We start from the raw sequence: 24,090 nt of genomic DNA on the forward strand, positions 1-24,090 counted from the left end.
AAGAAGATACAGTGCTCTAATCCAATTAATAAATTTTTCTGGTAATTTGAATTTCTGTAGTACTTTAAACAGATAATTCCATTCCACCCTATTAAAAGCTTTCTCTGCATCTAGAGCTACTGCCACAGTTGATGTTTTATTTATTTGTGCTGTATGGATTAAATTAATAAATTTACAGACATTATCTGCTGCTCTTCTATTTTTAACAAATCCTGTCTGACCTAGCGTCACTAATTTCAGTAAACAATGCTAGTGTTATGAGTCCAAAGGACCCCAAAATCCAGCAGCAATAGACATTCACAAGACAAATAGTACTTAAACAAAAGTTGTTTTTAATTATCTTTAAACATGAAAACAGAATCAAACTTTAACTTAACTAACCTTAATCCCCTTCTAATTCTAAGCGCATGCTTATTTAATGTGTGTGTAAATTTAAAAGTTCTTTGGTTCACAGTTCAATCTCACTTTTCATTCTTCCAAGTTCATTAGTTGCAGGCAATTCTTTATGTTGTGCACAGAATTTAACATGTATAAAGTTCACCAGGCTTTGGTGCTCGAAAGGTAAATGTTTACTGCTCAGGAAGGTTCTTTGTAGGTTTTCGGAGATAGATTTGCTGTTCCAGGATTTCCACAACTGAGTCACCTCAATATCTTGCTGATGAAACTTGACCCATCAATGTTCTCCAGATGATAACCTCTTTCTTTCAGGCTACCAGAGAGTTCCTTTCTGTTCCATTTATTCCAAGAGAAACAGACAGATAGCACCAACAAGCTACTCCTGCTTGTTTCAGTTGTGACTGTCCAGTCTCTCTCTCTCTCTCACACACACACTTGCAAAGCCCCCCTCCTTCTCCAACAAACAATAGGAGTTAGTCTTCTGCTCCCATCCGTTGTTTTTAGTTAAACAAGAACCCAGCAGTGACCTTTCTGTGCACTCTGTCAAAACCCTTGCAAGGAGCTTTCAACTGCCAGAATGTCTCCTGCTTGTTGCTTTAAAGACATCTTTACAATCTCCACCACTACTGGAGCATCACGGGGCTGTGTATTTAGCCCCTTGTTGCACTTGCTTTACACCTATGACTGTGTGGCTTGGCACAACACCACCACCATTCACAAATTCACTGATAATACCACGGTAGTGGGTTGTACAAAAAGGGCTGATGAGTCAGCATACAGGAGGGAAGTTACACACCTGGTCTTTCAAACTCTTCCTTGAATCTGAGCCAACTACAAGAACATATCAATCCTAGAATAGGTTTTATGTTTGAATAATCTCTTTCTTTTGGATGTTGTTTTCTCCATATATCAATTATCTTCATCTCATGCATTGAGTTCAATGTAAATTTAGCTGCTTTATATTTTACAAGTTTTCCCAGTTTTATCTATTAATGTGTCAAGGTTTAAATTAAAGTCTCCTGCTAGTAAAATGTGTCCATGTGTATCTACTATTTTTAAAAAGATATCCTGCATAAATTTTTGGTCATCTTCATTAGGTGTATAAATGTTCAACAAATTCAAAGATTCTGAATAAATCTGGCACATCATCATTACATAGACCGCAGGGTCTATTATTACTTTATCTTAATTGGCAGATTCTTATTAACTAATATAGCAACTCCCCCGACTTTTGTATGATGATGCCATTATGTGACCTACCCAGTCTCTCTTCAGTTTACGATGTTCTAACTCAGTTAAATGTGTTTCTTGTATAAATGCTATGTCTATTTTCTCTTTTTTTTTTAACTAGTGTCAGTAACTTTTTTCTCTTAATTTGATCGTGAATTCCATTAATATTATAGCCATATAGTTCAATGTATTCATTTTACCCATCCATTTTCACCTCTATCCCACCTCTTCAACCCCTCCATCTCCCTTCTTCCAAAATCACTCTTTAGATTGTTCTTACTCTTTACTATACACGATGACACAACTAGTAGGAAAATAACAAAAACCATAAGAAAACCAAAGAATAATATTAAATTCCCCTTTACTGAATTGCCCTTGCCATCTCGCAAGACAACCACAACTCCCTTTCCTACGAGGGTTGCGGTGTATACAGCAAATGTCAACAGATTTCACAATGGACAAATCTTCCCTCCTCCCCAGCCCCACTCAGGGAATCACTATATATTATTCTTAAAAATATAAAAAAAAGCTTTTTTTTTAAATCTCTTTTTTTTCTTAAACTATTAACATTCCAACTTATTTATAAACATTATCTTAACAGTCCTTTTATTATTTTCTTTACTCCTCTTCTTGTTACTTATTTGGTACTTGGTCTGCAAAGCAACGAGCTTCTTCTGGATCTGAAAAGTCTATTTTGCCCAGCAGGGATGAATATCTTCAACACTGCTGGATGCCATAACACAAAGTTATAACCTTTTTTTTCTCCTTTGTACAGTTTTTGTTAAATTAAACTCCTTTTACTTCTTTAAAAGTTCAAAGCTTGTATCTGGATGAAAAATTTTTTTTCCCATTGTACTCCAATACTTCCTTATTTTCTTTCACTCTTTTCATTGCCAGTTCCAATATTTTCTCTCTTGTTGTACAACATAATAGTTTAATCAGTATGGATCATGGTTTCTGCTGTGGTGGTGACTTTGGCGCCAATGGTCTGTGGGCTCTTTCAATTTCTACTTGGACTTCTTCTACTCCCAAAATCTGTGGGATCCATCTTTTTATAAATCCTTTTATATCTTTCCCTTCTTTCAGACCCACTATTTTTATATTATTACATCTGCTGAAATTCTCTAAAAATTACAATTTTTTGGCATGTCTTATTAATCTCCTTATCTCCCAATTTTTCTCTTAACTCATTCACCTCCATTTCCACACCTATCACTCTGTCTTCCACTTCATCACTTCGCTTTCTCACTTCTCCCATAGCATTTGCCATTCTTTGCATTTTTACATCTGTCTCTTGCATGGTTTTATTTTTAAATAGTACTGAACTCAGGCATTATTGTTTCCATTAGAATCTTTATTTGACTGTCAAACTATTACTTATCTACCATCTGCGTCTTTTTTTTAAACCTTGTATTTTTTTCTTGTATGTCTTTCTCTTCTTCTTGGCCCTGTGTTGATCTCACTTCTATCGGTGTCTTCTCTGCAGCTTCTCCCATTACTGAGTCAGCGCCTTGCTGTCAACATCCATTCCCTTCGGTGTCTTCTTTTGAAGACGTACTGCGCATGTATGAGAAGTCGCACATGTGCGATGGCATTTCTTTTTCTGGTTCCGCAAGCCAACCCTCCAGACCGCCTGGGGGATATTGCTGCCAAGCTGGCCACTTACCGGCTTCACCGCTTGGGCCATCCTCTTTGGAAGAGCTCCCTACTCATGGACTTCGGTAATGCCTTTCTTTCCCCACCCACCCCCTCCCCCCCCCCCGCCCCAGCGATTTCTTCATCTCTTTTTTGCTCATCTTTGTAGTCTTTTCCTTCTTTGAAGCCATTCTCAGGTTCTTCTTATATTTTTTATCTTGCAATTTTATGTTTTCCTCTCTGTCTTGATTTTCTACCTATTTTTTTCCAATTTTCTCTGTGGAGGGATGTTTTTTCCTAACCAGCCACTACTCCAACACGTGACCACCTCCACAGACTATATCCTGTTCTGCTTTCCTCATATTTAATAAACTTTTCAAGCAGCTGCTTGCATGAGTAAGTTTGGTTTTACTGCCAATAATTGTTCCTCTTCGCAGGAAGTATATAGACTATTTTAAGCATTATTTATCATTTAGACTTTGCTCTCATTGCTTTCACTTACCTTCAGGCTGTTTTCATATCCGTCGTTATTATTTGGGCAGAGTCCAAAGATATGGCAGACATTTCAAATGGCTGCTTGACATTAATCGAGGATGATGCTAGATTATTGATAGTGCACTGAAGGTTGATACCATCATTCAATAAGCAATTATAAATGGAGTAAAGGCTTGAATTACTGTACTACAGAAAAATTAGCTGGTATAAGTGAAGATGAAAGATAATGCAATTTAATTGTTCCTGTCATTTATACTTGTTAGAAAATCTTTAATTGTTTGCAACACAAGGGTTGAGAAGAAAGATCCAATTTTTGTTGTATGCAAAACTAGTTTATATCTTGTGTATTGAACAGAATTCTAGTGGTTTTATGTGAAAAAACAACTGTAAATGGAGTCGAGCAAAAATTAAGTTTGGGTATTGTGCTTCATATTCTGCTATTGTTATTATTAATAATAATGTTTGCTGATATATACATGAGCACAATGTACATATGCACCAAGTATTACCCTTGTGTGGAAAGAGATAATACATATTAACGAAAGATAGACAATAAGTATTCAGTTACAATGAGTGCAAGAAAAAAGTCAGTAAATGGAGTAGTGCTATAGTGCATGTAGGTCTTTTTGTGGTCCTGGGATAGTTTATAGTTAGCGAGATAAAAAGCTCAAAAGCCTGATACTCATTGGGAAAAACACCTTTCTTGAACCAAAAGGTGCTGGACTTCAACCTGCTGTTCCTTCTTCCCAAAGGTAGCAGAGAGAAGTGTTTGTGACCAGAGTGAAGGGGGTCCTTTATGACGTTGGCTGCCTTCTGAAGACAGTGCCTCACATAGATGTATTCAATGGATTGGAGGTCAGCACCTGTGATTGACTTGACTACGTTTGCTACCTTCTGGACAGTCAAACTTGTCAGAATGCATACAAGACATTACATACAACCCTGAGATTCTTTTTCCGCTGGCCAGGCAGATTTTCGTATTATCGGTAATGTAAACTGTACTGAAAAAAAAACTGCAAACGAACTGACTGCACAAATACAGAAATATAAATATTCAGTAATAAATAATGAACAAAGTACGAGTCCTTAAACGAGTCTCAGAATAAGTCTGTTGTGCAGGAGTCTAATAGTTGAGGGGTTGCAACTATTTCTGAACCTGGAGGTGCATGTCCTGTGGCACCTGTACCTCCTTCCTGATGGCAGTTGTGAGAACAGAGTGGTGTGGATCCTTGATAATTGTTGCTGCTCTGTGACAGCAATGTTCCATGTACATGTTCTGGATGGTGGGGAGTTTTGCCTGTGATGTACTGGACTATGTTCACTACCTTTTGCAGGGGTTTACACTCAGAGGTATTGGTGCCCCCATACCAGGCCGTGATGCAGCCAGCCAACACACATCTGTGGAAGTTTGTCAAGGTTTCCATTGACATACCAAACCTACTCAAATCACTGAGGAAGTATAGGTGCTGTCATGCTTTCTTCACAATGGCATTAATATGATTGGCCCAGGACAGGTCCTCCGATATTGTGACCCCCCAGGAATTTAAAATTACTCACAATCTCTACCTCTGATCTCCCAATGATAGCAGGATCATATACCTCTGGTTTTTTCTTCCTAAAGTCTATGGTCAATTTCTTGGTCTTTGTGCACATTTGCTATTAGTACATCATAAAGCCAAATTTTCAATCTCCCTCCTGTATTGTCAGCAAATTTGTGTATGGTGTTGTTGTCGTTCTGAGCCACACAGTCATAGGTGTAACGCGAGTAGAGCAGGGGTCTAAGTATGCAGTCCTGTGGTGCTCCAGTGCTGATGGAGATTGTGGAGGAGATGATTTTGACAATCTGCACTGTCTGGGGTCTGGAGGTGAGCAAACCCAGAAACCAATTACATAGTGAGGTCCTTGAATTTTCTGATTAGTTTTGAGGGGATGATGGTGTTCAATGCCAAACTGTAGTCAATTATGTGCATCTTGATATATGTATCTTTCCTGTCCATGTGTCCCAGAGTTTTGTAAAGAGCCGGTGAGATGTCATCTGCCTTAAACCTGTTGCTGCAGCAGACAAATTGGAACGGATCCATGTCACCATGCAGATAGGAGCTGATATGGTTCAACACCAGCCTATCAAAACACTTCATCACTGTAGATGTGAGTGCCACTGGTTGATAATCATTTAGGTAGGTTACCACACTCTTTTTGGACACTGGTACAACTGCAGCCAACTTGAAACAGATGGGTACCACACCCTGTCAGAGTGAAGATGGTCAGCACAGGTTTTTAGAATTTGGCCAGGTACACCATCCAGATCAGATGCTTTCTTTGGATTCCCTGTCCTAAAGGCAGTCCACACATCATCTTTGGATATTGACAGGAGATTGGGGGGTGTGTGCCCAATGGATCATTCTTCTTCTGAGCATAGAAGACATGGAGCTCATCTGGGAGTGAAGCCTTGCTGTCCCCTATTGCAGCAAATGTGTCTTTATCATTTAGACCCTGCCACAGCTATTGAGTATCCTTTGTTGTTTCCATTTTCATCTGGCATCTCCACTTTTCCCAGGAGATAGCTTTCCATTGGACATACCTCCACTTTTTGTAGTGTTCTTGATTTCCATGCCTGTAATTTAGCTCTCAACATGTTCTGGATTTTAATGTTCATCCATGGTTTCTGGTTGGGTAAAACCCTGAACGAATCAGTAATGGCCCTACTGTAATCAATCAGGTCCTCAGCTAAGTTCTCAAAAACCGACCAATCCACTGACTCGCTGCAATCCAGTAATCGATCCTCAGCCTTCCATGACCACTTTCTGGCTGTCCTGATCTCCAGCACCTCACTTTTTAGGCTATGTGTGCCAGAGAGCAAGAGCACCATCAAGTGTTCCAACTTGCCAAAATGCATTCTCTGGAAAGAACGAAAGGTATTACTTAAATTGGTGTAGTAGTCAGCAAGTGTGCTGGGACCTCTGGTACAGCAGGTTATGAGGTGGTGATAATTGGACAACGTTTTCTTGAGACAGGCCTGGTAAAAATCACCTACAATAATTTGTAAAGCATTGGGATGGTTCATTTGTTGTTTACTGACCACATCATGCAGCTCTGCAAATGCCTGTAGTAAATGCATCAAGGGAAATATAAACTCCGGTGAGAATTACTCACGTGAACTCTTGGGGAAGATAGAAACATTTGCATTTAATTGATATTTGCTCTAAATCAACTCCAAGACCTGGGCCTCTATCCCTCAGTGTTTAATTGTATCCTGGATTTCTTCATCTCCAAACCACAATCTGTGAGGATTGGTAATAACATCTCCTCCATAATCTCCATCAGTACTGGAGCACCACAGGGCTATGTTCTTAACCCCCTGCTCTCCTCATTTTACACCTATGACTGTGTGACTTGGTACAACAATAACACCATCTACAAATTTGCTGACAATACCACGGTTGTGGGTTGTATTAAAAAGGGTGATAAGTCTGTATAAAGGAGGGAGAATGAAAACCTGGCTGCATGGTGCACCAACAACAACCTTGCACTCAATGTCACCAAAACCAAGGAGCTGATTGTGGATTTTAGGAAGATAAAATCAGAGATATATGGTCCACTGATCATTGGGGGAATCAAAGGTGGATAAGGTGAGAAAATTTAAATTCCTGGTAGTCATTATCTCAGAGCACCTTTACTGAAAGCAACACATGAATGTCATTGTGAAGAAGCCATATTAATGTAAAGGTTCTTTCAAAAAAAAAATGGCACAATCTGCAGAGGTGTAGTGGAAAGTATGCTGACCAGCTGCATCACAGCCTGAAATAGGGCACCAACACCTCGGAGCAGTATGCCCTGTGAAAGATAGTGGACATAGCCACATATGGGAAATGGCTCCACGAATGGAGAAGGAAGGGAGTGGACAGTTGAAGGATGGATAGAGAGAGATGGGGAAGATAAGGAGAGGTATAGCAAAAACCAGAGAAGTTGATGTTAAAGCCATCCAGTTGGGAGAGTGCCCAGAAAAAATATTAGGTGTTGTTCCTTCAATTTAAAGGTGACTTGGTTTGGCAGTGTATGAGGGCACGGACAGCCATGTCAGTGTGGGAACGGGGAGCAGAACTGAAATGGTTGGCCACTGGGAGAAACCTGTCATAGATGTGGACAGAGCAAAGGTGATCAGCGAAGCGATCTCCCAGGCAAAACTCTCCCCACCATCAAGAAAACCTACATGGAATGCTTCTATCGGAGACCAGTAACAACCATTCAGGATCCACCCCACCCAGGCCATACAATGTTCTCACTATTGCCATCGGGAAGATGATGTGCCACATGTACCACAAAACTTGTAGCTACCCCTTCACCATCAGACTCCTAAATAATAAACCCAGAGACTCATTTAAGGACTCTCACTGGTTTTTTTTCTGTATTGCAGTTGACATTTTCTCTCTTTTGTCTCCTGATGGAAACTGTCAATGATATCGAGTACAAATTGCCGATAAAATTTAAACTCAGACAAATATTGTAATACAATTAAGTTACCGTACCTGAAATCCACACATTCTCTGGAAGTGGGCCATTGTGTCACTAATGGTGTACACTCGAACATGCCCCATGTGGAGCTTCCCAGAAGGATATGGGAACATGGAAAGCACATAACACTTTGGCTTTGATTTCTGCAATAAAAATAAAAATGAATTATGAGACTGTAAGAACTCATTTTAAGCTCACGATGCTCTGGTTGTATCATCACTGAACTAAATAATTACTTTCCAATAGGAAGTAGAGGCAGGACATCAATTAAAAAGGTAGCACAACAGAGAATAAGGTGCTAATATGCAAAATTATTTTGTCCTTCATTGGAACAATTTCAAATCCCAAGAATAATACACGTCAAAGTGGAATGGAGTATCCTGAAAGTGGTCATCCAATCTGGATTTTATTTCTCCAATGATCATGTCATTAAGATTCTTTTTGTTCTCCTCCCCCTTCCCACTTTATCTTCAACAAAGCATGTTTTATTTCTAACTTTTCCCAATTATGACGGAAGAACATAAAACATGAAAGTCTGCTCCTGTGTGAGTGAGGTAAAACACAATGCTGGGGTAACTCAGCAGGTCAATAGTGTACTTTATGACATAAAGATAAATATACATAACCAATGTTTGGCATTTGAGCCCTTCATCAAGGTATGAACAAAATGTGGACAGGCACTTGAACAAAATGGAGAGGTTGGTAGGGGAGGGGCATGTGGAGGAGCACAGTCCCACAGGCAGGAGGTAATAAAGGAGATAGGGCATACCAGCAAAAAAGGAGCTAGGAAATGGCTCTATGAATGGAGAGGGACGGAGAGTGCCCAGACAGAATATTAGGTGTTGTTCCTTCAATTTACAGGTGTCCCGTCATAGATGTGGACAGAGCAAAGGCGATCAGCAAAGCAATCTCCCAGTTTGCATCCAATCTCTCTGATATAGAGACAGCTACATGAGAGCAGTGGATGCAGTAGATGACTCCCGCAGATGCACAACTGAAGTGCTGCTTCACTTAAAAGGATTGTTTGTGGCCCTGAATAGTGGTGAGGGACAAGGTGTGGGTTCAAGTATGGCACTTTCTGCGGACACAGGGGAAGGTGTCAAAGGGGCAATTAGTGGAAAGGGATGTGGATGAGGGAGTCACAGAGGGAGCAGTCCCTTCAGAAGGTGGAGAGGGGAAGATGTGTCTGGTGGTGGAATCATGTTGTAGGTGACGGAAATTGTGGAGGATAATACTTTGGATGTAAAGTTTGGTGGGGGTGGGGGAAAGTACGTGAGGGCAAGGTGAATCATGTTTTTGTTGGATCTCGGGGTAGAGGAGTCCAAGGCTAATGAATGGAAAATGGAGGAAAGGCAGCTAGGCGTTGAGTTGATGGTGGCAGAGGGGAATCCATGCTTTTGGAAGAAGGAGGGCATCTCGGATGATCTGGACTGGAAGACCTCATCTTGGGAGCAGAATGAGGGAGATGGAAGAATTGAGAGAAAGGAATAGAATCCTGCAGAGGACTGGGTGTGGAGAAATGTAGATCGAGGTCGTTTTGGGAGTTGGTAGATTTAAAAAAAATATCTGTAGAAATGTCTGTGTGGTGGAAGGACGATGACCTGAAATGTTTATTTTTTATTTTGGGTGTCCAATTTGTTGAATGTTTATGCTTTTTAAATTTCTTGTCAAATGAATTTTTGCCTTTACAGTGCCATATCTGGTAAGGTTTCAGAGAACAGATCTGAAGATAGATGACATATTGCTAAAACTTTCAGCAAAAATAGAAAATATTCAGGACGTGCACATCACTGGTAAATCTGTCATTTACTTTTCAACATTGAGCCTCGAGGAGGTGAATGCCTTCTCTTATTTCTGTGTTCTTTCCTATCTTAATCTCAGGTTAACATGAATGTGTTTCAAACCTTGCGTATAATCTGTATGTTTTTACAAATACTTACATCAGTTTTGGATGCAATTTGAAATTGCTCTTTTATTCTTGAACGCCAATATCGTTCCACACTTTTCCGTGTTTGAGGCCGATAATCTCTCTCCCATATTCCTGTCTCACTGTAAATATTTCTTTTGCATCCCAGCACTTGGCTTCCATTTTGCTTTGGTAAATTGTGCCAACCACATAAACATCTCTTCAAGCTGGAGTTGGAATGGCTCAACATCCACAAGACAGCCTTCATCTTTTGTACGAATCAGGTACCTTTAAAATCAAAGAAATACTATTTACAGGGAACAAATTCACTTCCTATGTGATGAGGATTATTTGAAGGGAATACTGTTAATTATCTTAAGAGGACATCAGATAAACAACTGATGGAGAAAGGAAAAGAAGGACATAGATTGATAAAAGAAGGGTGAAGGATGTACATGTTGAGCATAAATATCAGATTGAGTCTCTTGGATAAAAGCAAATACCATTTTCTACCCAGTAAATAGTTCCTCATTCTACTTTCACACATAATCCTGAATTTTCAAATATCAACTCATCTCAGTTGACACACATTGTCCAAAATTTATTATTAAGCAACATCATCAGCATGTTGAAAGCACTCATGTCAAGCAGCATTAACTGCATTTCAGATCAGTGTCCCTTCATCAGAGCCAGAAAATTCAGTGAACATGAGCTTTTTTTAAACATAGAAGACAGGGGGAGTGCTGGAGAGAGCAGAGAATATTTGTGGAAGAACAGAAACCAGGGTCATCAAGATAACAATTACACAAAGAACTGGCATTTCGATACAATAGAAAACATATTGCAAGATTAAGTTACCCACTTCTGCATATTGAGTTATAGCTTTTCCTACACTATTAGCTGGAAGAGCCATTTTACTTACATGGAAAGCCTCTGATTCTCATTATTTCAATGGCTTTCCCATGTTGTGTCTTTCTTAAATTTGAGGGGGAAAAAAAAAATCAGAAGTCGTACTTTAGATACAACCACAAAATTCGAAGAAACATGGAAACCATTTATTGATTACTTTCATGGGATATAACTGGCATTTTTGTTATCTGTAGGAGTGGATGGAGGTCTGCTTTAAACTATTCGCCAGATTCTCGGGATAAGCCACTCAGTTGTTTTCTTTATTTTTTTTATTAGTTGAGTTTTTAAAATATATATATTATAATTATTTCTTTATCTCTGCTTTCTTTGTTAGGAGAATTATTTCTAATTTCACATTTTCACTCTTTGAAATTTATATATTTATATTATGTAGACTTGGACATACCATTTTAATAATGTTATTTCTATTCTCCTTATACTGTGTATATTATGAAATGTTAATAAAAAGATTGAAAAAGAAAGAAAATTAAGGCACAGGCACAGGTGTGGAAGGAGAAAATAAATGGCAATATCGGTAATATGTACATTTTGTATTCTTAATGGTTGTAAAATACACAGTCAAAAGATGAGTTTCTGCACACAATCTTAAGTTGGGCATCATTAGAACAACATAGGAAGGCAAAAACCAGTAGGGCGAGATGGAGAATTAAAGTGACAAGAAAATGGAAGTCATGCTTAAGTAGAAATGTTCTGCAAAGTAGCCATTCAATCTGCATTTGGCTTCTCTAACATGAGGACTGATGAATCCAAGTGTAAGTTCTTTTCTTGCAAGGATTGCCTGGATCTCCAAATTGTAAGGAAGACAATAGACAATAGAAGCTGGAGTAGGCCCTTCGAGCCAGCACCGCCATTTTACAGATCATGGCTGATCACTACCATCAGTGCCCCTTTCCAGCCTTATCCCCATAACCCTTAACTCCTTTGCCCACTAGAGTCTTATCTAACTCTCTTTTGAACATAATCAGCGAATCTGCCTCTACCACCCTCTGTGTCAGAGCATTCCACAGATTCACACTTCTCTGGGTAAAAAAATGTTTTCTCATCTCCATCCTAAAGGGCCTATTTAGGGACAAGGAAAAGTGGAATGAGGCATAGTTGGTGGAGACAAAGGAGGTGGCAGAGGAAATGGTCCCTCCAGAATGCTTTAAGGATAGTCACTTTAATTCCTCATTCTGAACACATTCAGATCTATCTTAGGACTCTTATATTTCTCCAGCAATGCCCAGAAGGAGCTGATCATCTTTTATCATGGAATTTTGAACTAACATTCAATTTAAAATCTTTAATATATCCTTTACTGCAGATGTGGCTCTATTTAGGTTTCATTTTATTTTGTTTCCAATTCCTATTTTATTAAAGTCAAGCAGAACCTGTTTAGGAAGATAAAATTATATTTGAACTAGAAAATAAAAAATGGCAGCGCTGCTGCTGGTCTGGACCCATGGTGAGCAAAGTCACAGCGTCAATTCCATACAGGTTTTAAATGCCCTGTAAATGGAGCAGATGATGGTTTTATATAAAACTGCTGTAACTGCAAGGTATGTGCCCAAGATTGGCAGCAGCCACAAGGAATTGCAGACTCCAGGGAAGCAGAGACTGGCACAGGGCACCAGAAGACAGAGAGACCACCCACTATTTGAGAAAGAGAAGCAGAGGAGATGACCCATGGGACAGCGACCATGGCGACGGACCAGAGAGATGCCCAGAGGCTGAACAACACACAGGGAGTGGGCAGTTAGCAACTTGAGGTGAGGCACTCATGACTGTAGTCGAGTAATTCATACTCAGACTGCTGGAGACTATTTCAAGACTGGCTGAATAGGTACCAGGTATCGGAACTGGAATGCAAGAGGGTGCTGAGGGATTCCTGATTGTATCAGAGGTTTGGATCTGAAGCTCAGGATGCTGATTGGATTGAACTCTGTGTAGTTGCAGAAGCACTGGAGGCAAATCCGTGAACACTGCCACTCTGAGGGACTTTCTTTTGCTTCTCTTTCTCTGACTGTAAGAGGTGCTTCAGACAATTTCTGTCTTATTGAAAAATAAAACAAATCTCATGTAATATTGCAATGTCTTTATTAAATGACAATAAATTGAATCTTGAAATTAGAAATAATTTTTGAATTGCATAGAGAAGGGTGAAAAATCCATGGGTAATATCTGCGACAAGACAGAAGATATTGATTGACTAAGTGATGGAAGTGCCAACAGGAGGGGAGTAATAAAGGTTAGTGTGTAGTGAAGCATTCTATACCAAGTTATTACAGATGCTAGTGTACATGATGTGGAATCACTGTACATCTTGCCAAGATGTACACATGGGGAAGCCAACATATATGCTATGGCATCTAGGTCAAGAATGATACCTCCAGGCTTGCATGTGGGCTGATAAACATCACTTGCTTCTGTCACATGGACAGGAAATGACATCATCAGTGATGTCATCAGCTTAGATAGAAACCTGTATTGAATGTAGGTCAATTTCCTGCATTTTTCACAGCTCATTTCAGGAGCTGGTTTGCTTGCTGGTAAGTGGGTTGCCACAAGTGAAGAATAAAAATGCAATCAGAGGTTATAAATATGACAAAAATAGCTGAAAAAAGTCAAGATTAATAACTGGTAAATCTGATTATATAAAAATCTTTTGAAATCTCCATCAAATCTTGAAAGCTATATGTGTCAAATTGGCAAGTTACATGTGGCACAAGTTACTTTGAACCTCATTGGAGTAGTATTGAATCCAAGGATGAAAATCTGAATTTTTAACTAAAAATAGATTTCATTCACAATAAATTATTTACAAAAAGAAAACCATTCTGTTTCTTCACACCTTTACTGTAATATCCATACATTTCTATCGCTGTACATTGTTACATTCATTTTCTATTTAGTACCACTGCCAACACTGTGGCACCTGGTGGTAACTCTCCCCACCCCCGGTTATTTGAGGGCCTTCCCTTCGGTCTCAGCCCCTCATTGCCCGAAACGGAAGGACTCTGGACCTTCTCCACAGCACCCTGACGTTGGCTGCGCCCTTCAGTCCATGCTCAACCAACAAAGTTGCTCAATCCCATTTCGCGGATACGAAATCCCATTGTCATTGTGAAATTGCACAGGAGAGAATAAATAACCAGCCCCTCGTTGTGCAGATGATAGTTTGAAAGTGTTTTGCGATCGTTTTCCGATTCTAACGCCGAGACATACCTCATCGCTTGGGCGCCGCCATCTTGCCGAATCACAACAATACTTTATTTAAAGCACTGGCCGTGCACAATCTTTATTGATGGCAGTCGCAAACCCGACAAGGAGGGAGCTGACGCGCAGGCGCGTTGTCGGCCACGTCTGCGAGAATGATGACGCTGCCCGTTTCAGAGCTCCAGGCGTGTGATGTATTTAAATGTCTGGTGAACACATCCACAATTGGAGTGAAACACGAGGTTTTAAAGTTATTCGTTCCTGTGTGATCTGTGGTAGGGTTGCCAAATGGGCAATAAGGGTCTGGTTCTCCGGGAAGAATTCTGATAACACCCTGCGTCTGTTGCTGGCTCGGACGATGTCAGCATAGCGCCTCCAATCCTCCAAACCCCATGCCATTGAATGACTGGAACAAATAATGTTCTGGGGTAATTTGGTCAAACAGTGGCCCCGGGGATTGATGACTGTAGGCCGTGCAGCTGGATTGGGGAAATGATGCTGGCCAAAAGGGATAATATTTGTCCTTTGTCCCTTCTTTCCTTCCCTCTCCCAATTTCCTCTTACCTTCACCCTGACCCCTTTCTCCTACCTTTGTCACCTGAAGCAGCAGTATCCAGAAGGTGAGCGCCTTTGATAGAACAAAGAAAAGCTGCAGGAGTCGGCAGATCAGGCAGCATCCACGATGAGAAATCCAGGTGGAAGTGCCTACTGACCATTGAATTCCTACAGCATCTCTTTGTTCACTCAATATTTCAGAATCTGCATTTCTTCTGTTTCTAAAGTGTCTTTGGCAACTGTGCCCCTAACCCAGACGAGTGTCAGAAGTTGAATACTTCAATGCTGGGTGTTGCAAAGATGTGGGAATTGCTTGTGTCTCACCATAGAGCAGCAAACATGGAGACACAGTAAATTCAATCTCAATTATTTAAAAGGCCAGCAGAAAAAAAAAGAGGAATTTGGAAAGTTTAAAACTGGAAGAAAGAGATTAAAAACTTTGACAATAGATTCATAATATTCTCTACCTTTAGCGATGTGTCATGGAGCCAGAGATCCTTTCCCCAACAAAGAGAGAAGAAACCCACAAAATTTCCCAGAAAGAAGGTGGATCACTATGCCATTCAGATTCTGTAAACAGGTAAGGAAAGCTAAGCTGCACAATCCTTTGTTGTTACATAGTCAGAATCTTGAAACCACCACCCAGCAGGACTGTGAAAGTGCCTTAGTAATCTAGACTTGAAAGAAGGTGGTTTACCAAGGATGCAAGGACAGCTAGGGAAGGACAATAAATGCCAGTATTGGTAGCCATGATCAAATAAATGAATGAAAAATAAATCCTACTGCATTAAGGCTGTTGATTGTGAGTATCGTGGAACACAAGTTTCAGGTGCCCTTTGAACAAACCAGAAGTAACAGATGTGGAAGGAGGATTTTGCATGTTGCAAATCGGATAAAGATTATTCTCTCTTAACATCACTTCAACTCCTTGTTGCCCTCGATTTCAAAGATTTTGTTATAGGGTCTTACTCATTTGCAATTAACCTTGCATGTTGGTTTTTAAATGACACTACAGAATTTTAATACACCTCATTAACAGAAGCCAGTATTAACTTGTTTTTAAAGTGACATGAGATTGATTATTTGTGAGAAAAGATCAAAGCTTACATTTCTTTCAAACCTTGAAAGTGAGGGGTGTTGATCAAAATTATGATAAAGTAAATCAGAAGCTAGATTACCAGCAGGATATATTTCAAATTCAAGATCATCAACAGAAGTTTTAGAGCATTTTTGCTAGGCAAAATCATTCAATACAAGTTTATGATACAAAATTATTAGTGTACAAGATACAAGGATGAAAATTCATGGTAATTTAAAAAAGAATATGAATATATTCTTTTGGCGTAGCAGTTAGCGCAATGCCTTTACAGTACTACCAATCAGGACTGGACCAGGGTTGAAGTCCCACTCTCTAAGGAGCTTGTACATTCTACCCATATCTGCATGAGTTTTCTGCAGGGGCTCCGATTTCGTCCAACCATTCAAAAACATACCAGAGGTGTAGGTTAATGGGGCATAAATTGGCCAGCTTGGACTCATGGGCCGAAATGGCCTGTTACTGTGCTGTATGTCAAAAAAAATTTTTTTTAATTTAGAAAATATATATTAGTGCAATGCAAACAAGGAATCAGAGATCTGTTATTGTATTCCTTTGCTATAAAAGGCTATGATTCAAATAGAATTATAAAAGGATCAAAGGTAGGGGAAAACTTAAAATATTTAAAATGATCTACAAACCTACTTCTTGTGAGCCATGAAGCAACCCCATTCAGTACCCAAGAAAGGGAATCAATGGCTCCTGTTCTTAGTGAAAATTAATGTTGCATGAAAAATATTTTAATGAGAGATTGCTGATCTAAAGTAATAATCACCAGTATGGTCTTCCTGACCACTTAGTCTGATGATATGGCCTGAACATTGTACTTCATGTGATTCTGTCTTTCTTGCTGATAATTGGCTACTTATGCTGTTAAAACACTGATCATTAATCTTTCCATTCATCAAATCGCTTGTAGTGACAATTGCCTTTAGTTCTAATTCTGACCTGTACATTAACAGATCATCACATACCATTACATTGGTCTTAACTTTCAGATCTTATAATTTTTCACAATGACTATCTCACATATGACCTGCTGGTGAGCCACAGAAACAGTTCATTGGTTTAAATGACTGTTATCAAAGCAATGAGGTTAATACTTTGAGCTTTTAAGGCACAGGGACCCTTCCAAATCACTGCAAATTGTTCATAGAGCAGATGTAACAGATTGATTCAAGTTGTTGCCTAGGGTAACCTTAATTGAACTTTTAAGCATTTTTAGATAGAATTTAATATCCATTGGTTAGAGTCTAAAAGTATTCCTCTGATTCGTGAAGTGATCATTGGGAATAGTAGAAACAGGTTCAGCTGTGCCTAACTCATTCTTTGATAAATCATTGGATTTGCTTTTATTTAATTGAAACTAATGGAGACAAATATAATTTGACAGAATTTTCATGTCAAATTTCTGTGGATTGCAACTCCATTTTTTTCCTTCAAAAGATGCAAGAATAACAATTGAGATTTTCTTCCCATCTTAAGTTTCAAATTTAGAATGACCCTACAGCCAGAGAAACACAAAAGCCGCAGATATTAACATTTTGAGCAGACAAAGAATTGCTGGAATATCTCAGCAGGTCAGACAGCATACAAAGGTAAAAATGGTCACTCAATGTGTGGTGTCTGAATCCTTTATCAAACTTAGAATAGGTGAAATTACATCTATAAAGTGGGGGGAAGAAGCTGAGGGAGGGGGAAGAAGCTGAGGAAGGGGGAAGAAGCTGAAGGAGGGGGAAGAAGCTGAGGGAGGGGGAAGAAGCTGAGGGAGGGGGAAGAAGCTGAGGGAGGGGGAAGAAGCTGGGGGAGGGGGGAAGAAGCTGGGGGAGGGGGGAAGAAGCTGGGGGAGGGGGGAAGAAGCTGGGGGAGGGGGAAGAAGCTGGGGGAGGGCGAAGAAGCTGGGGGAGGGCGAAGAAGCTGGGGGAGGGCGAAGAAGCTGGGGGAGGGCGAAGAAGCTGGGGGAGGGCGAAGAAGCTGGGGGAGAGCGAAGAAGCTGGGGGAGGGCGAAGAAGCTGGGGGAGGGCGAAGAAGCTGGGGGAGGGCGAAGAAGCTGGGGGAGGGGGGAAGAAGCTGGGGGAGGGGGGAAGAAGCTGGGGGAGGGGGGAAGAAGCTGGGGGAGGGGGGAAGAAGCTGGGGGAGGGGGGGGAAGAAACTGGGGGAGGGGTATAGAGTACTCTATACTGTATGGATAGAGTATAGGACAGAAGGTGTAGTAAGAGAAACCATTAGGAAGGGGTGTAGAAAGAAAAATTAGAGTGAAGAAGAGAAAAAGATCAGTCCAAGGGTAGATAAGAAGAGAAGGAAACGGATGGGGGTGAGGTTACCTAAAATGAGAGAAATTAGGATTCAAGATTCCTTTCATTATTATGTAATAATATGGAAAATGTAACATTACATGAAATGTTCTTTTACCTGCTACAAGCATTGCCCTGTGCCACTTACAGAACAAGAAGCAAACAGGAGTCCCTTCAGAAATATTGAGTTCCCATGGATTCACCTCCAGTGTTCCCACAGCCTCTGCAGCCACCAGAGCCCTATGTGATCTTTTAGCAACCTGAGCTCCAAAGTCTAACCTCTGATAAAATCAGGAAACTTTCAGTGCCTGAGGCCTATCTTGCCCTCAGCACCCTCTTGAATCATCAAAATTTGGTTCCATGGGACATAGGATCTTCGTATAAAGATTTATCTTTATTTTGCTTGAATTCTGCATTTTCCAGAAGGTAACAGCAATAAAATCAAGAGTTCTTTAAGTATGCACTTCATTATTCAAGATGCCAGGTGTTGACAGCTATCATACATCTTATTAACGGTACATGAGTTAAAGTGGATCAACGAGAATACGATGGGGGATGTGTGATATTACTGAATAATGTATTTGCATTTATAATAAACACTTATTATCTGTGCACTGCAAACTAATAATGCTTCATTCTATATGTCTTAATGTAGTATTTATATTCCTTATATTTAAAGTTTTGCTCTCTGCTCTTGGGGAATATCATTTGTTGAATGAAGTATAGTATTGGATAATGTGAAATTGTCTATTTTGCCAGGAACAAACAAAAAAAAAACAAATTAACTAAATGGTGAGAAAGTGTAGAGTGACATGCAGAGGGACCCAGATGTCCTGGTGCAAGATTCACCAAAAGGTAACATTAAGGAACTGTAAATGAAGACAGGATATTATGGTTTATTGGTCAAGGAATTGAATACAAAAGAGGAAAGTTATCCTCTAATACAAGTTATTGATATGACCACATAGAGTACTGTGTACATTGTTACAGTGCTAATTACTGACTGATCAGTCTATTCTCCATCGTTAACAAAGTGATGGCAGCTACTATCAAGTAGCTCATCAATAACCTATTCATTGATGCCAAGTTCTACTGAGAGTCAGGACTATTCAATTTCAGATCTCATCATAGACTTGGGTCCAAAAATGGACCAAAGAATTGGATTCCAGATGTGAGGTGAGAATGACTGCTCTTGACATGAAGTCAGCATTGACTGAGTATGCATGAAATGCTCTAATAATACTGAAGTCACCAAAAATCGCTAATGGTTGGTGTCACACCTCACACAAACTGAAGTGGTTATGGTTGTTAGCCATTAATTGTCTGAGGCCAAGGATGTGACTGCAGTAGTTCCTCACTGCAATATTGTAGACCCAACCAACTTCAGTTGCCTCATTAATCACCTTCATTCCATAAATGCATAATGATCAATTCTATTTGCAATTTCCTCAACAAATAAAGCAGATCATGCTCAGATCCACCAAGACCTAGACAAGAATCAGGCAGGGTTGACAAATGGCAAATGACATTCACTTCACAAAAGTGACACATTTTGAACTGGATCAAGTCTAACCACCAAACCTTGACATCCAATGGTAGTACCATTGCTGAGGCCCCACCATCAATATCTTTTGGCTCATCATTGACCAGAAACTCAACAGACCAGCCATATAAATAGTGTGAAGAATAGGTAAAAAGACCTTCCACCATTGACAATTCACAAGTTAGGAGCGCGATGAACTCGGAGACACAGCAGGTGGCAGGTGCTGGGATCTGAAGCTAAACAAATTCTGCTAGAGGAATTCAGCATTACTGGGAGAAAAAGAATGGTCAAAAATTTTGGCCCAAAACGTTGACTATTCTTTTTCTCCTATTGATGTTGCTTGATCTGCTGAGTTCCTCCAGCAGATTATGTGTAGCATAATTTACTCCTCTAGGCTGGATGAGGGCAGTACCAACAACTCTCAAGAAGCTCGGTACCATACAGGTCAAAGCATTCATTTCTGTTGTAGAGTCCAAGATCTGAATCATCAATTAATTATTTTGCCCAGATGATCCCTGACCAGCCAATTGTTTCCAACATTTTCTGTGTTTATATCAGATGTCCGGCATCTGCAGTTTTAAATTTTCTTGCGGGGTCCTTTTTGATTGGCAACACAGTAAACATTCATTCCTTTAACTTCAAGTGCATGGTAGTTGTAGTGTGTACTCTCTACTAAATGTACATCACCACCTTCTTAAAGGCAACTAAGGATGGGCAAAAAATGTTGACCTTGTCAGCAAAGCCCTGGTTGCAAAAATGAATTTGGAAAAGAATACTCAATTTTACTGAAATGGAAGGATGGTTCTTCACTTACCCATGCACAATAGTTATGTGATGTAAAGTCTTACTGAGGCTTGGTGAAAATTAGATACAATATTAAAGATAGGAAATTTCAATTTGCCCATTCTTGAAATACTATTATGATTGGAAGAATTAAGATTTCTGAAGAATCCAGGAGTTCGTCATCTGATGCCTGAAGGTCACTATCTGATTCCAAACTTCATTTTGTATAACTAACAGTAATTTTGATTAGAGGGAGGGTTAGATTAGTTTTAGTTCTATAGGTTTACTGTTTTTAAACTCAAATAATTTCGTAAATGGTTTTAATTATGTACATTAAGAATATGTTAATTGCTTTGTTTTTTCATATGAATAGGCAACTGGCTAACACTGTTATATTATTCTTTCTAATTTTCTTTACCTGTATATAAAATGACTGGTTACATTTAACTTGTATGCAAGTTTATACATTAAACTCAATAAAAATATTTTAAAAGAAATACTTGTTTCTTTATTCATGTATTCAGTGGAAGGATGCAAAATCGTGGGAAGCAATTCAGAGAAAATGTACTTGACAAATGTGTGGAGCAGGTGGTTTGTCATATGAGTAAAGGTTAGACTGGCTTGGCTTGTATCCACTGGAGTTTGGCAGAGTGAGAGAGGTCTTGATTAAAATATATCATCCTGTGGATAGATTTGGAGAGGTTATTTCCACTTGTAGGAGATTCTAGATCTGATGCAAAATGAAACAATTCTTTTCCTCTCAGAGAATCATGAATCTTTGGAATTCTTTTAAATGGCCAGAGAAATAGGAATCTTCAATTATTTTAAAGGCTAAGTTAGATCCATAAGCAAAGGGATAAAAGAAAAATGGGAATAGGGAGTTGAAGTTACACTCAGACTGTCCTGATCTTATTGATTATCGGGTCAAGTCTAAGGATCCTGCTCCTAACTTGTACAACATTTTAAATGTAAAAGGAAACAATGTTGAGTTATAGATAGCCAATTCTTTTTGATACAGCAGTGCAATTGTCCACAGAACCAAAAGACATGCTGCATGTTGCAGCTGATTAGGCCACATTTGGAGCATTTTTGGTTACCACATTCCAGGGAGGATATGAAGGCCTTGTAGAGGGTGCAGATATTCACCAGGATTTTGTCTGGATTAGAGACTATTAAATTATATGGAAAGATTGGACAAACATAATTGTATTTGCTGGAGCATTGGAGGCTGACGGACGACGTGGTAGAAGATATAAAATTGTGAGAGATATAGATAGGGTAGCTAGCCAGAGTCTTCCTAAGATGTAAATGTCAGATTTAAGTTGAGAGCGGGAAAGTTTAAAGGAGATGTTACTGCGAGGGAAGCTATTTTCACTCAGAGTGACAGTTGCCTGGGATGTGCTGCCAAGAGGGAAAGTGGTGGAAGCAGATACAATAGTAACATTAAATGCATTTATACAAATAAAATGAACAGGCAGACAAGAGACCATGTACAGCCAGATGTGCAATTTGAATTGGCATTTTGGTCACCACAGACATTATAGGCCAAAGGCCTTCTTCCTGTGCTGCAGTGTTCGATGGTCAGTCAAACCAGCAGTTCCATCCAGCATCACCAGATACAGAGTACTGTGTTACACTATCAATCACTCAAGAGACTATTGTGGAGAACCGACCAATAGGCATGCTTGACCACATAATTATACATTGCAGTGGTTTACCACATTCACCCCTTGTTTATAAAGAGTCCTGCGGGATGAAGTAGAACTTACAAAGTTGCACATTTTCAATTTAAAAGTCATAAGTTCAGCCTATCAGGTGGTCTGGTCATTCTTTGGAACTGTCGTAGAACCGGTTGTGGCTGTGGGGCAGCAGTGGAGTCCTGGACTGTCTCGCGCACCTGTTCACATTCATCAGTATTGTGCTGATGGGTAGGCACTATGCCTGATGTAGCTTCACTTGGGCCAGAAGCAGGATACCAGAGGTCCGGTGCATCGTGTGTGTGTGAGAAGGGTGTGGGATGATTAGCAGCAGTCTCCAGGTCCTTGAGGGAGGAAAGTTCCTGATGGAAACAGTGTCCTTTTGTCCATCTGGATATGCCACGTAGGCTTATTGTGGGTTGGCATGGTGGAAGTGGACCTTTTCAGACTTATGGTTCCTTACTTTGCTCTGGAGCAGGACGGGCGCCAAAAACATCAGCCATTCAAGAGTGTGGTCCCTGTCGCAGATTTCCTGAAGAATGAAAACATACGTTAGTGTGTAGCATTAGTGGCAGTGCACAGCAGGGACCTGATAGAGTGGAGGGCCTCCTGCCAATGGGAGACTGGGAGGACTATCTTCCAGACCGTAGCATTCTACCTCACCACTTGCCTGTTACCCTGGGAGTTGTAACTGGTGGTCCTGCTCATGGAAATGCCTCTGGTCAACGGGTACTGGCGCAGCTCATCATTCATAAAGGAAAGCCCCCAGTCGCTGTTGATATAAGTGGGGAAGTCAAATAGAGTGAAGAGACTGCACAGGGCCTTGGTGACTGTGGCAGTGGTTGTGTCCAAGCAGGGGGTGGCAAATGGAAAATGGGAATATTCGTCAATGACGTTAAAGAAGTATGTTACAGTCGTTGGATGGCAGGGGTCCTTTAAAGTCGACATTGAGTCCTCAAAGGGGTGAGTGACTTAAAGTTGTGCCCTGTCTGGCCGGTAGAAGTGTGGCTTGCACTCAGCACAGACCTGGCAGTTCTTTGTCATAGTCCTGATCTCGTAAATGGAGTACGGCAGGTTGCATGCTTTGATGAAGTGAAAGAACCTGGTGACTCCGGGTGGTAGGGATTACGGAGGTTTTGTAGTTGGTCGATCTGGGCCCTGGCACAAGTCCCACGGGACAGGGTGTCTGGTGGCTCATTAAGTTTCTTCAGCCGGTACAAGATGACATAATTATAGGTGGATAATTCTATTCTCCACCATAGCATTTTATTGTTTTTGATTTTGGCCTGCTGTTGACTGTTGAACATGAATGTGACAGCGCATTGATCAGTCAGCAAGGTGAATATCTTACCAGCCAGGTAATGGTGCCAGTGCCTCATGGCTTCTTTTTTGACTCAGGAGCGAGCATCAAATCTCTGGGCCCTGCAAGGTGCATGAAAAAATGCAATGGGCCTACCAACCTGATTAAGGATGGCTGCCAGGGCAAAGTCTGACATATCGTTTTCCATCTGAAAAGGGATGGATTCGTCCACAGCGTGCATTGTGGCCTTGGCGACGTTGGACTTGATGTGGTCGAAGATTGCACAAGCCTCCTCCACTGGGGGAAGGACGTAGCTTTGATAAGGGGGCGGGCCTTGTCTGCATAATTGGGGACCCATTGAGCATAATCGGAGAAAAACCAAATGCACTTCTTCAGGGCCTTGAGGTTGTGTGGGAGGGAAAGCTCCAAGAGTGGTTGCATGCTGTCTGGGTCCGGACTGATGACTCATTTCTCTACGACACAGCCAAGGATTTCCAGTTTTTCTGGTTTGAGGATCTGCTCC

At 40.4% G+C, this 24,090-nt stretch overlaps 1 protein-coding gene and 1 long non-coding RNA gene across 9 annotated transcripts in view; one reads left to right on the forward strand and one right to left on the reverse strand.

Moving 5' to 3' along the window:
• Positions 1-14,394, reverse strand: part of lars2 (leucyl-tRNA synthetase 2, mitochondrial) — a 125,235-nt gene extending 110,841 nt beyond the window's left edge. Inside the window, exons 1-3 of one of the 2 annotated variants that reach the window (XM_069911617.1) lie at positions 14,309-14,394; positions 10,209-10,462; positions 8,283-8,411 (exon numbers count right to left, since the gene is read on the reverse strand). In XM_069911617.1, the coding sequence (XP_069767718.1) occupies positions 8,283-8,411; positions 10,209-10,442 (363 nt within the window). In that variant the 5' untranslated portion in view covers positions 10,443-10,462; positions 14,309-14,394. Of the gene's footprint in view, positions 1-8,282; positions 8,412-8,504; positions 8,756-10,208; positions 10,463-14,308 lie in introns of those variants that run through there. The other variant, XM_069911626.1, reaches the window with a different exon arrangement.
• Positions 8,928-18,856, forward strand: LOC138749783 (uncharacterized). Of its 7 annotated transcripts, none has more exons than XR_011348858.1 (7): positions 8,928-8,966; positions 9,960-10,061; positions 10,344-10,458; positions 13,237-13,331; positions 15,328-15,434; positions 17,436-17,548; positions 18,395-18,856. It is a non-coding gene; the product is annotated as an uncharacterized lncRNA (long non-coding RNA). The 7 variants fall into 7 exon arrangements; XR_011348859.1 differs by having other exon boundaries at positions 10,344-10,447; XR_011348857.1 differs by lacking the exon at positions 13,237-13,331.
• Positions 18,857-24,090: the final 5,234 nt, after the last annotated feature.

Source organism: Narcine bancroftii, chromosome 1, assembly GCF_036971445.1.
Source record: "Narcine bancroftii isolate sNarBan1 chromosome 1, sNarBan1.hap1, whole genome shotgun sequence".
Lineage (NCBI taxonomy): Eukaryota > Metazoa > Chordata > Chondrichthyes > Torpediniformes > Narcinidae > Narcine > Narcine bancroftii.